Source organism: Callospermophilus lateralis, chromosome 8 (assembly GCF_048772815.1).
Source record: "Callospermophilus lateralis isolate mCalLat2 chromosome 8, mCalLat2.hap1, whole genome shotgun sequence".
Taxonomy (NCBI): Eukaryota; Metazoa; Chordata; class Mammalia; order Rodentia; family Sciuridae; genus Callospermophilus; species Callospermophilus lateralis.
The window spans coordinates 94,657,936-94,670,931 of NC_135312.1; the positions used below are offsets into that span (position 1 = coordinate 94,657,936).

The following is a 12,996-nucleotide window of genomic DNA, read 5'->3' on the forward strand; positions in this document are numbered from 1 at the left end:
TCTTTCTAAACATCTAACATTAGAGATGTTCCTGCTTACTTGCAATAAAGCTATATCAAAAATATAAAGAGAAATGTGTAGTTCAGGTCAAAGTGCTTTTTAGTTTTAAATCAATATAATTTCTTATTCATTTCTACTCCTTCAATTTTTCAAGTATGAAGAAAGTTAAATTAACCCAAGTTACTGTACTGGGTTCACTAGGAACATTAATAGTATGATTAAACATGTAAAATTATTGAAACAGCTGTCAAAATCAACTATGCATTAAATGATCTTCAAATTGGATACTTCACAGACCTAAATAACTGAATTTAAGTACTAAGTTTAATACTAAATATAAGTTGTTATCCTTCAATAACATACCCCATGAGTTACATTTCCTACATCACATAGATGGCTTCCCTTCAACTACATTTTTGTTACCATAAGTCCATGCAGTTAATAAATGTGAAAACTACCATGAACTACCATGAAGATATCTTAGAGAAATTTCAGGAAACCATAAAAACAACAACAAAAAAAGGGGAAAAAAATAGAAATTAGTTTTTTAAACACAGGGTGTTAAGATAGTAGAGAAAAATTAGTTCAATTTGTAGAAACCATATATATGTATAAAATATAAATATATTATATATATATATATCATATACCCATATATAAAAATACAAGTCAGACGAAGAAGCCATAGAGTATGAATATTATGTTAATATAGAAGGGATTCACTCTTCTTTTGAGATATCACATTTACTACTTCTACTTTTTTCTTATTGTACAGCTTATGTAAAACAATTAAGTTCAGTATTTATTGTTTATCATCATTTAAAACTTCCTTTAGATTCATAAAATCCTTTCTTCCTATTTTGTGTCTCTAGCATAACTGTTATTAACAAAAAATTACACTATCAATTACAGAGTTTTCCATTATTATTAATCATGGCCACCTGTAATATAACAATGCTTGACCATGAACAGAGGAAACCAGAACAAGGTATTATTCTGGTCTCCATGTGCTCTGCTTAAGATTACATGCTTGTTTCTACTCAAACTTGTTAACACATTTCAAGTGTACATATGTAGACTTATCAAGTTTGTGAATCACCTATATAAAATTTTTAACTGCAGTTTTGGAACTTGCTACCTGTTTTCAATGTTCCTTTCTGCTACTGGCATGAATCTGGATAGGAAATATAACTCTAATATACTGGGAAAGAATTTATAAAGCTTCTAACTTATTTAATGAAGAAAATGCTTTCCAATAACATATTTCTCTTCCAAGCCCTGATTTTGTTAATCAAAGTTTTAGACAACACTAAGTATTCAGAAAATTCAACCAAGAAATATTTTCCAAACTATGTTCTAAAAGAATATATAGATAAGTCCCTAACTTATGAAGGCTGGACTTGAGGTATTTTTGTTTTTGTTTTTTTTTTTGCTTTATGATGGTGTAAATATAGCACAGTGAATCCCAACATCAGGAGTATGTATGTGTACACACACACACACACACACACACACGACACTAATAAGAAAAACTATAAATAAGTAGCAGAAAGGTCAGTAGAATAAAAGGGAGCAGGGATAATAGGAGAAGGAGGGAAGTGCTGGGGACTGAATTAGAGCAAATTATATTCCATACTTTTGTGATTCTGACAAAATGTATCCTAATGTTTTATATAACTAAAAAGAATCAATTAAAAAAAAAAAGAAGTACATTGTTGGAAGAAAGGAGCTTGAAAGTTTTCATCATAAAGAAATGATAAACAAGGGGATAGATATGTTTAACCTGATTTAAATACTGCACAATGTACATATGTATGAAAACATCACATCATACTCATAAATATGTACAATTTTAATGTTTTTATGCACCAGTTATTTTTTTTAAAAAAGGTTAAAATCATTAAAAAAATACACGAATTCAGTGTGAGGCTATGAGAAAATATAAATTTTCATAGAACAGTTCTGGATAAGTAGTGGGTAGAAGCGAAGGAAAAAAATCACTGTTGGGTGTGGACAAAATGGAAAAGGAAACTTAAGTATAAAATAATTTGGTGCTCTGCCAAAGTGCTACTTTTCAGGAGGAAAAATTCTTCATGAAACATTCTTTTTGAGGTGTGATTAGTAAAGATTACTTATTTGGCACAAAGTGGACACTGAATAATATCTGTTTAATCATAAAACATCAAAATAAAAATAGTTCAAACTTTTGAATATCTCCTGGGGGCAGTGGCTAATCCCTGTAATCCCAGGGACCAAGGGAATCTGAGGCAGGAAGTTCAAAGGTTTGAGGTTCACCTCAGCAACTTAGTGACATACTGTCTCCAAATAAAATAAAAAGGGCTGGGGATATAGCTCAGTTGTGAAGTGCCCCTGTGAAATGACAATTCACACTAGTGCAAAAAAAAAAAAAAAATCAAATAGTACAAAAATGAATAGTGTTTTCATAATATACCTGCCTTATCTGTGTTCAGTAAATTTGTTTTACTCTCTATTCAAAGGATTTAAAAAGTGGATGTGTTCAGAGTTTCATTGTAAATATTCTAAGTATCTGTCTACTTGAGGACTAATCAACTATCTGAAAATGTTTTCTTCAGGGAAAATGTTAGTGGAACTTTGTGAGTAGTTTCAGTACTATCTTATCTTTATGTTTAACCAATTTTATCCATGGAGCTAGAAACTCCCTAACTATGGACAAGGGTTAGGTTATTGGGCCCAAAGACACAGTTAATTTTTCTGTGGTAGTAGAAAGGAGGTATTTAACACTCATATAATATACAGATGAATAGCAGTGGCTGTGTACTGAAATTTAATGGTAAATCACATAAAAAGGAACTTCATGTGCCAGTGCTAATAAAAGTCCTCCTGAGATTCATAAAGCTCCATTTTTTGGAGGGGTATGTCAGTGACTCACCTAGGTGAACAGGATTAATATCAGATGTTTAAGGAAGGCCTAAAAGTTAAGTCTTTAAAAACAAATTTTGGTGAAAAAAGTAAGTAAATAATAAATACAACAATAAAGGTGTTTAGCAGTCATGTAAAGTAAACTAAACAAGACATAAGTTAAAGCATTAAAAAGAAAATGATTCAGTTCACAAACTAAGAAGCTCATGACAAAACAGAAAAAGGAGACAGGGAAGACAACAGTTAAAAGTTTGGTGTTTGTTTCTTAAAAATACTAAAAATAATTTCTGTTTTATCTACTAAATTTTAAAAGGTAAATTCAATGTGCAATGCTTGTAACAAAAACACCACTTGCCCCATAATAATATGAGGAAAGTTAATATACCTTTCCAAAACATCCAGGTTATTTCTTGGGAATACCTGAACACTAGAACAAAGGCAACTCTTAAAAAAAATTATACACACACACACACACACACACACACACACACACTATTCAAAGTCTGCATACTTTACATGTTGTTAATCATCACCTTCTCAGTACACTTTCCTATACACTGAAATTCTATTACAGGACATTCTACCACTTAGCACTTTTTCTACTTTTTCAAGTATCTAAGCTCAAATGAAGTTAAAAGGTAAGAAAGCAAGGTGAATGACTGTCCAATGATTTCTTAATGCAATTCAGGTAGCTGTATACTAGGGTCAAATTTCATTTACCTAGGAGCTAGCTATTCATTTTGTAGATTACCTGAACTTTGTCCTTTCAGTTTCTCCTGTTCACAGTTAAGGTATTTTCTCTTCAAAAAGGATTCACCAGAGAGGAAGAAAAATAGAAGTAATTGACCATATAAAGTTCACCAAATGTTATTAGTTCAAGTTTAATATGGTGGCCATTTCATTAACAAAAACTATTTTGTATTTTAGAATGGATAATTTTAAAATTTAGAGGTTTAAAACTGGTTGCCTTGAGCAGGATGAGACTTAAATATAATTTCTATTTAGCCTGTACAATTAAAAAAAAAAAAGAAAACCAACATTTGAAATTCATCTGTTGTATAAGAAATCCAGATTTTTCAGCTTCCTTCCTCCCCAAATAAAAATATTTGACATTATTTGGCTAAACTGCAACACATTAACAGCTAACTAAATAGTAGTAGCTTTTCCCTTTAAATAAGACAAGGGCTCTTCCATCTGCCACAGTCCCCACAGCTCACTGTCAATAACAACTAATGTTATATGTCAGTAGTCATTTCTCAAAGTTTAACTTTTTTCTTTTTAGTTATTGAGAATACTTCTTTAGAGCCAAAAGTACCAAAAGTTAAAAAAAAAAAAGAAAAGAAAAATATGCTGAGGGCCATGTACTTGTAGAACACATGAAAGTATAGTATCACACATTCATTAGGCAAACAAAATGTCTCTATAGAAGGACAACAATGTAAAATGCCATTATGAAACCAACCACAGAAAGACCTTATTTGGCTTACATGCCAAGAACATACTAGAATTTGAGTGTTTGATCCACACAGTATTTCATATAAGACGATAAAAAATGAATGATATTTTTGACATAAAAATGTTATTAATTTTTAATATCATTTTAATATTCATCTAATTAATCAAATAGGCCATCTTAAAATGGGTAAAAAGCTTTTAAAACTTGTTTACAAAGAAGAAACTGCTGTTTAAAAATACTTTATCCAATTTCTAAAATGAGCTAGCTGTAATTACTTTGAACTTTATTTTTCTAAAGCCAGATTTTATTAAAGATTCTTTTTTCTTTGAAATAATTATCTAGAATAAAATAATTTTACTTATAAAGACAATTTTATGTCTTAAAGCTACTTCTGGCAGTAATAAAAGTAATAAACTTTTTAATATTGCTTATTTTAAAAACGTTCGTAGCAAGAAAGCTTAAACCAACCACAGCATTTTTTTTTTTTTTTAAAGGTTTGGGACTGATTAATAGCAGCCACCATTCAAATACTAGTCCCATTTGGTGAATGAGACCATTTTGTAATTTTCAAACAATTTAACTTAATGTGAATTAATTATTAATTTTATATGCCCTTATGAATTCTTTGTTCATCATTTTTCAAAAATATTTGTTGTGATTATAATAAAAATGATTTTGAATTTTTCCCCCAGAGATAAAGCAAGTTTTCAGTTTTGTTTACCATTCTCATTGCTATAGTTCATCAGCATGCCACAAAAGACAGTCAAGAGCTTCTCATTGGCGGGATCTGTTATACTGCACAGTGACCTTAAATGGTCAATTACAATCTGTGCACCACCTGCTTGGTCAACTGCACTTCTGCCCTCATCTGTAAAACAAAGAGTTAAATTAAAAATAAAACAAAAAAAGAAATGTACCTTATAATTTCAAATACAAATCATAACAGTGTTTGTTATTCCTTATTTAGTGAGTAAGGAGAAAATAAACATAGGTGGGACACTAAATATGTCTTTTTTTGGGGAAAAAAAAGAACAAATATACATGGAAATGGGTGTGGGATGGGAAAAAGAGACAATTACTTTTTATTCCAAGAGAAAAAGATTATCCTTATTGTCATCATAAAGGAGCTTAAGGCATCTGTCCTGAAGTTTATGCTGTGAAACTTATCACCCCCACCATCATTACAAAAGACAATTCTGTGTAAGAAAAAAAAAAGGAACTAAGTGATGTTCTTTGGTAGAAGTTTTTGTTCTCAGCTTGGAAATCATTAACTAAATCTTCTTATAAGTGGTGTTATATAGGACACAGTATAATTCAAGATCACAACATGTAATTTCTAAGTATTAGTACCAGGGTCTTTTAAATGGCATTTTCTATTGTCCAGAAGCATATTCTCTCTCTTTGTTTTTCATTCTTGGTTTGTATTTCAATATTATTTATTTCCCCTATTCCAGCTCATACCAAATATATTTCAGTATCACAATTAATGTTCAAGCAATGGTCAAATATTCTCCATTATGTATACATCTACATTTCATAGAACAAATGTCATTTAACTGTTAGAACATATGAATAGCTTTGGAATATCTTCTAACCACTGAACGCTGAAATGGAAAGAGATAAAAGAAAGATGTCATCTTTCTAAATCTGACCTCCTTATATAAAATATGATAGTCTCTAGAACAGTGCTGTCCAACAGAAATAAGTGAGCTAAATGTGTAATCTAAACTTATCAGTAGCCAAATTAAGAGTAAAAGAAAAAGGTTAGAAATTAATTTTTAATAAAATTCTATTCAATTTGATATATCTAAAATATCAACATGCAATGAATATATACATTATTAATAAAATATTTTATATTCTCTTCTTTGTAACAAATCTTCAATATCCATGTGTATTTTACTCTGATCTCAATTTAGACTAACTACTTCAGTTGCTCAATAGCCAAATTTTATGACTGGCTACCATAATGGACAGTTCAGCTATAGAAAGGTAACAAAAGAATTAGTACAATAGCTCACAAGGTAGTTATAACTATGAAGTCAGTAAACAAAAGATTTTCATTTTCCTAATAAAAGGAATAATATTAAGATCATATCTTTATAAGTCATGCTGAATATCACTGAATTAGACAACAAAATTATAAATGATTTGTTATGGTATACACATGCTAATATTTCTCAGGGAAGTAATTTTGCAAAGTTTTAAGGAAATTATCCTAAAATAATAAACAAAATAGTTTTGTCTATTCAATTTCATACCATGTCTACTTAGTTTTATTGTACTGCTATAGATGCAGAACAGGACCCTATGCTCATTAGCTAATTAGATTACAGAAAATTCTTATATTACCAAGGTAACTAGTTAATGAACCAGCCCAAATGTCATTTAAATCTCACTTAGAAATCAGATTTTCAAAGTTTAATTTTCCAATAAAATAAATAAAATTATCTAAGTTATTAGGCAATTTGGACATAGATGATGTCTCAGGAATGGGATTACCAATCTACACCCTTGACATTTAATAATATGAATGTATACAATCTCCCAATCTTAAACTGCAAGCTCCAATAGTGTTTGATTCTAATTGCTAAGGAATATGGGCTTTCAAAATATAAACTGCATATGCTTAGGAAGAAATTTCAGAAAATAGCTAATTATTTTGTGAACCTAAAACAAAGTTTAGAAACAAAGTGGAGCCTATTTGATGTAAAATTTAAAAGCTAAACTAACTTCCTATCAACACTAAGGCAGTCAATACTCCAAAATTCAATAATTTAATCAATTTTAAAACAAATTTACTCAACAAATTTGTAACGCAATAAATATGATCCTAACTACAATCAGAAGGTAAATTGCTTATTTGTGTTTCAGAGTCACAATGCTTTTCCTCTCCCCTTCTCCTTCCATTATAAAGTACTATAATATAGTACTTTATTCATGAGTCACTGAGAGTTGGTTGCACAATATAAGTCTAACCTCTACATTAGGGAAATTATTACCAAATTGGAAAAGAAAAAGAAAACAAAGTACATATTACAATAGTTATCTGAGTTCATGAAATATTAACCACCACTGCAGGAATGTTTACACAGTTTCTTGGTTATTATCTTTTTTGACAAAACAGGGAAATAAAGTGAAAGAGGATTTTAGTAAAATAATTAATACACTCTAAGGATTCAAAGGAATTTATAAATAATGCTGTGTTCTTTTACCAAAATCATGACAGAATTTTAAATACATACCAGAACAACTGTCATTACACAGGTCCATATTACACTGTCATTACACTGGTTATCTATAGTCAAGGTAACTCCATATACCATAGTTATACTACCATATTATTACTGATTACTTAAAAATAATTTCTGAAAAGTTCGTTATCATAAACTTTCATATTCCTGAATGAAGGTTCACTTTTGGGTTTTTTATAAGTAACATCAAACTTGTGAAGCATCCTGAGCCTACTATATGGTATAGATTGATCTTAATATTGGATATCCTAAACAGAATTTTTTGAGAAAGATACCAAAGAATTTTTCAGAAATGAGTCTTTAAAAGTAGATTCTCAGTTAAGGCTCAGAAAGTGTTATTATCATGCTAACTAAATGGAAAAAGCAATAGACCTTTTAAAAAGAATTTTTAAAATTTTGTTGTTGATGGACCTTTATTTTATTTATTTATTTATATGTGGTGCTGGCTATTAACAATACATTTTCCACCTTAATTTTCCATAATTATGAGGTACTGAAGAACAGCCTGCTACAGGTCATGCTATATTCTTTAAGAGGGAGGACCTGTCAGAGAAAGAAGTTTCCAGCATAAGTATGCTCTTTTTTCAAACCAGATAACAGCAGAACTCCACACTTCCATTATCTTTCTGTAACCAAAAGCGAGAAACAATAAAATTTAAGTATTAAGGTTATGTCTTATGAATGAAGGGGAAAAGTATTACTAGTTGGTATTCTATTATCAGGTACTAACTATACAATAAGGGTGAGGAAAAGTCCTAAAAAGCAACCACTGGGTATAACTTTTATGTTATAGTGTATCCTGCTTTGGATTTACTTCCCTGAATATGCTGTCCTTATTCATGGACAGCAAATGCCTAATATGTAGTGGGCATTAGATATTATTTGAATGAATGGGATTATTTGGCTAGATTTTGGTTAATTTACCACTGATCTTGAGGGCATGTGTATATGTTAGTGTGTAGGAGAAAACAGAGGGGTGAAGAAGAAGAATAAAAATCATTTACTTGTTTTACTCTGCTTTAAGTACCACTTGTTCTCTATATATTTAACTCTGCTTGTTTCCTGAACTCTATGGATGGAATTAAATATGGAATGAAATAAAATAGATTCATGTATTTACTGTTTTGTACCTAGCTTTTTCACTCAATATTATGTTTGTGAAATCCATCTGCTTTTTAAATGTTTCCTTGTTGAATAAAATTCACTATATAAATATAGCACAATATTTGTCAATTCTTTAGATTTTTATTTGGGTTGTTCCTAGATTGGAGCCATTACTTGCAATGCATAGACAGTAATGTTGGATCACAGTCTGTATGTCTTCCATGATGTGAATAATGACAAGTGAGTTTCCAAAGACAAGTGTACTCCTCCTTCAGCAATGTAAGAGTTCTAGTAGCTCCACCCATTCACTACCCCTTAGTGTTCATTATTGAATTTTTAAAGCTTAGGCAATTTGATGGGTAAGGTTTAACCAAGCCCAGAACATACAGGTGCAAAGACTGGATGTCAGTTCCTTATTCTTTATTTTTAATAGGGCAGTAAATTTAATGTCAAGAGTAAACAATATGCATATATATTTTAAAAAGCAGTTTAAAAGTTGAGGAGGAAGAAGGCAGAGAGATAAACAGAAACACAGATACATAGGTATTAAAATCAAAAGAAAAAAAAATGAAAAGGAAGCCAAGTAGCTGGAGGAAACTGACTAACAAGTCTTTGTATCATTAGACAGAAATAACTGTGGAACTTTCAATACCCATGCTTATAGAAAAGTATTTATTACATCAGCAAATATTCTGTGTGTTTTATAATTTCTATCAATATTGTTTTCTAAAAAGAGACATTAGAAGGCTCTAATCTTTGAAAGACTGAGGAGGAAAACTGAGGAGGAAGCACTCTTTGAAAATCTTAGCTCTACCACTTCCCAGCTGGGTGACTTTGGACAATTAGCTACTGAAAGTCTCTGACTTTCTATTTTCTCAGTTATAAATGAGGTGTAGTAAGACTTATATGAGATAAAACATAAAGGCCCTAATACAGTGTTTGGCATTTAGAAAGAACCAGATTATCAGTTCCCTTCCACCTCTCAGTCTAAGTCAGTCACTTTTGCCTCAATTGTCTACCAATAAGATGAGAGTAAGTTCCAGAAGAATGTTTTTGATATAAAACAAATCTGTAACCTGAAATAGCATATTTTCATCTGAAATTAATTTTTCAGAATATTAATGTTTTTATAATTTAAAAATCTATATAATTTTCAGGCTGGCATCAAATACAAACAATGCATTATACCTATACACAACTGATATTAGTTTTCCTTCCCTTTAATTATTTGTATAATAAATGGGGATGGATGTGTTGGGGCACTCCTATAATCCCTGCAACACAGGAAAATGATGAAGGAGATCACAAAGTCTGAGGGCAGCCCAGCAACTTAGCGAAACTCTGTCTCAAAATAAAACAAAAAGGGCTGAGGATATATCTCAGTCATAGAGCTATAATAATGAGTTCAATCTCCAGTAACAAAAAATAAAACAAAAACAAAACTGTAATAGGATCCTGGTTTCTTAAATGACTTACTTCCAACCAGAAGTTAAGATCCTTCCTGACACCAGGAAAAGTTACTGGAGTGATGATTATGATGGACAACCACAGAAAATCACAAGTGCATGAGATTAGGAAACAGCAACAGCTGATCACACTGAAAAAAATTTTTATCTAAATTTTGTTAAAAATTAAAATGAAGAAAGGTGAGAAAATTTTGTATGGATGAAGATACTACTGAATAAATTACCTTTTGTTTTTAAACAAGTTTTAGCTTTTACTTCTAACATTCTAGAGTGTCCTTGTTTTTGTGCACTGGATCCTTCTCTCTGGATTTTATAAAAGTATTCTGCATATAATACTCTCCAAATGTTAACAAAACTCCCTGTGCATATACACACACACACACTACAGTAAGCACTTGGTGTCCTACACAATTAAAGGCAATACATAGCTACAAATGCTTTTTAAAGTTATTGACGGCCAGAAGAATGAAAGTTAAGGTACTGAGGAGCTAGACTGTTAATTATTATTATTTTTTTGCAGGACTAGGGTCTGAACCCAGATCCTGCACCTGCTAATCAAGTGCTTTACAGTGAGCCACATCCCCAGTCCTACAAATAACTTTTATTGGAAATATAGTGTAGGGGTAACCACATGGTGATTGGGGAGTTAAGAAGATAAATTAGAAATTACGCTTTTTTTCTTATATTTTAACTTGGATTTTGCTTAAAGAAATCATAGTCAAGTATCAGCACTATGAAGTGGAGAGCCTGAACTCTAACTCAATGCTCCCTCAATGAACACTTTAAAAAAAAAAAAATCTTTATTTTTTTAAATTGGCGATTGTAACTATACCTAATAGTGGGATTCACTGTGCCATATCTGTACATGCACATAATCTTCTCAATCTAAACACTATTTTAAAAAGGTCTATTGCCAGGCTGGGGTTGTGGCTCAGTGGTACAGCACTTGCCTAGCATGTGTGATGCACTGGGTTCGATTCTCAGAAGCACATATAAATAAATAAAACAAAAGTCTATCAACAACAACAACAAAATTTTTTTTTAAAACATTCTTTTTAAAAGGTCTATTGCCTTTTCCATTTAGTTAGCATGATAATAACACTTTCTGAGCCTTAACTGAGAATCTACTTTTAAAGACTCATTTCTGAAAAATTCTTTGGTACCTTTCTCAAAAAATTCTGTTTAGGATACTCAATATTAAGACCAATTTATACCATACAATAGCTCTCTAAAATGCATACTCAACAGAAGGAAGTTGTCTGACAGAATGCATTTCACATCTAAACATTTCAGAGTTTGATGAAGTAAAATACAACACAATTTTCATATCCATATGTCAATAGCCAGGCCTAGTGGTGTGTGCATATAGTCTCAGTTACTCAGGAAGTTAAGATAGGAAGATTAAAAATTGTGCCCTATAAGTGTAATAAGAATTGTAATGCTTTCCACTGCTGTTGTGTATTAAAAAAAAAAAAAATAGAGAGAAAGATCACTTGAACTCAGGAGCTGAGACCAGCCTATATAAAACAGTGAAACCCTATCTCAAAACAAAATACAAACAAACATATCAAAACTCACAGAAAGTCATAAATCCATTCATTGAGATCTGTAAAACTCCTAGAGAATATGCTTTAGTGACAACATTTAGAAATGTAGCAAAATATGAACCAATTATATAATCTTTAACTTTTTAAACTTAAATGCTTAAAAACATGAATAACCCCTTAACTGCTCTATACAGTCAATTCACACGTCCCTGTCACATTAGTCATCGTCTATCCAAACTCACAGGTTTCTAAAGCTCCCTACCTTTCCCAATTTCTGTATTCTTAATAGAAATCATGTTTTCTACTTCATGGAAAAATCAGAAAATATCAGGTTTAATCTTCTTCACTTTTTCACTCTCTTTACTATTAGACATGGAATCACATGCATTTTCCCCAATTTCTTTAGTTCAGTTATTGTTAATTAACAGTAAAGAAATTAACGTTATTCACAATAGCCTAAAAAAATTGTTAATGAATCTAACAAAAGAGGTGAAAGGCCGCTACAATGAAAACTACAGAGCACTAAAGAAAGAAATTGAATGAGACCTTAGAAGATGAAAAGATCTCCCATGCTCATGGATAGGCAAAATTAATATTGTCAGAATAGCCATATTATCAAAAGCACTATACAGATTCAATGCAATTCCTATTAAAATCCCAATGACATTCTTCATAGAAATAGAAAAAGCAGTGGTGAAATTCATTTGGAAAAATAAAGACTCAGAATAGCCAAAATAATCCTTAGCAAGAAAAGTAAACCAGGAGGCGTCACAATACCAACCTTAAATTATACTACAGAGCTATAGTAACAAAAATAGCATGGTATTGGCACCAAAACAGACACATAGACCAATGGTACAGGACAAAAAACAGAGACACACATAAATACAGTTATACTAGACAAAGGTGTCAAAAACATACACTGGAGAAAAGATAGCCTCTTCAACAAATGGTGCTGGGCAAACTGGAAATTCATATGTAGTTGAATGAAATTAAACCCCTCTCACCTGTGCAAACTCAACTCAAAGCCAATCAAGGATGTAGGCATTAGAGTAGAGACCCTGTGCCTAAAACAAGAAAAAGTAGGCCTAAATCTACATCCTGTCAGCTTAGGAATTAACTTCCTTAACAAGATTCCTAAAGTGCAACAAATGGGATGGAATCAAACTAAAACCTTCTTCACAGCAAAGGAAACAATCAAAAATGTGAACAGGGAGCCTTCAGAATAGGAGAAAAATCTTTACCACATTCACCTCAGATAGAGCATT

The 12,996-nt window shown here is 31.2% G+C and overlaps 1 protein-coding gene across 5 annotated transcripts in view; it reads right to left on the reverse strand.

Annotated features, from left to right (window-relative positions):
* Positions 1-12,996, reverse strand: part of Rap1gds1 (Rap1 GTPase-GDP dissociation stimulator 1) — a 146,843-nt gene that overhangs the window by 51,040 nt on the left and 82,807 nt on the right. For 2 of the 5 annotated variants that reach the window (XM_076863795.2, XM_076863794.2), the window contains exon 5: positions 5,079-5,225. The exons of the other annotated variants lie outside the window; for them this stretch is intronic. In XM_076863795.2, coding sequence (XP_076719910.1) covers positions 5,079-5,225 — 147 coding nt within the window. The remainder of the gene's footprint in view (positions 1-5,078; positions 5,226-12,996) is intronic. 5 annotated transcript variants of the gene reach the window in all.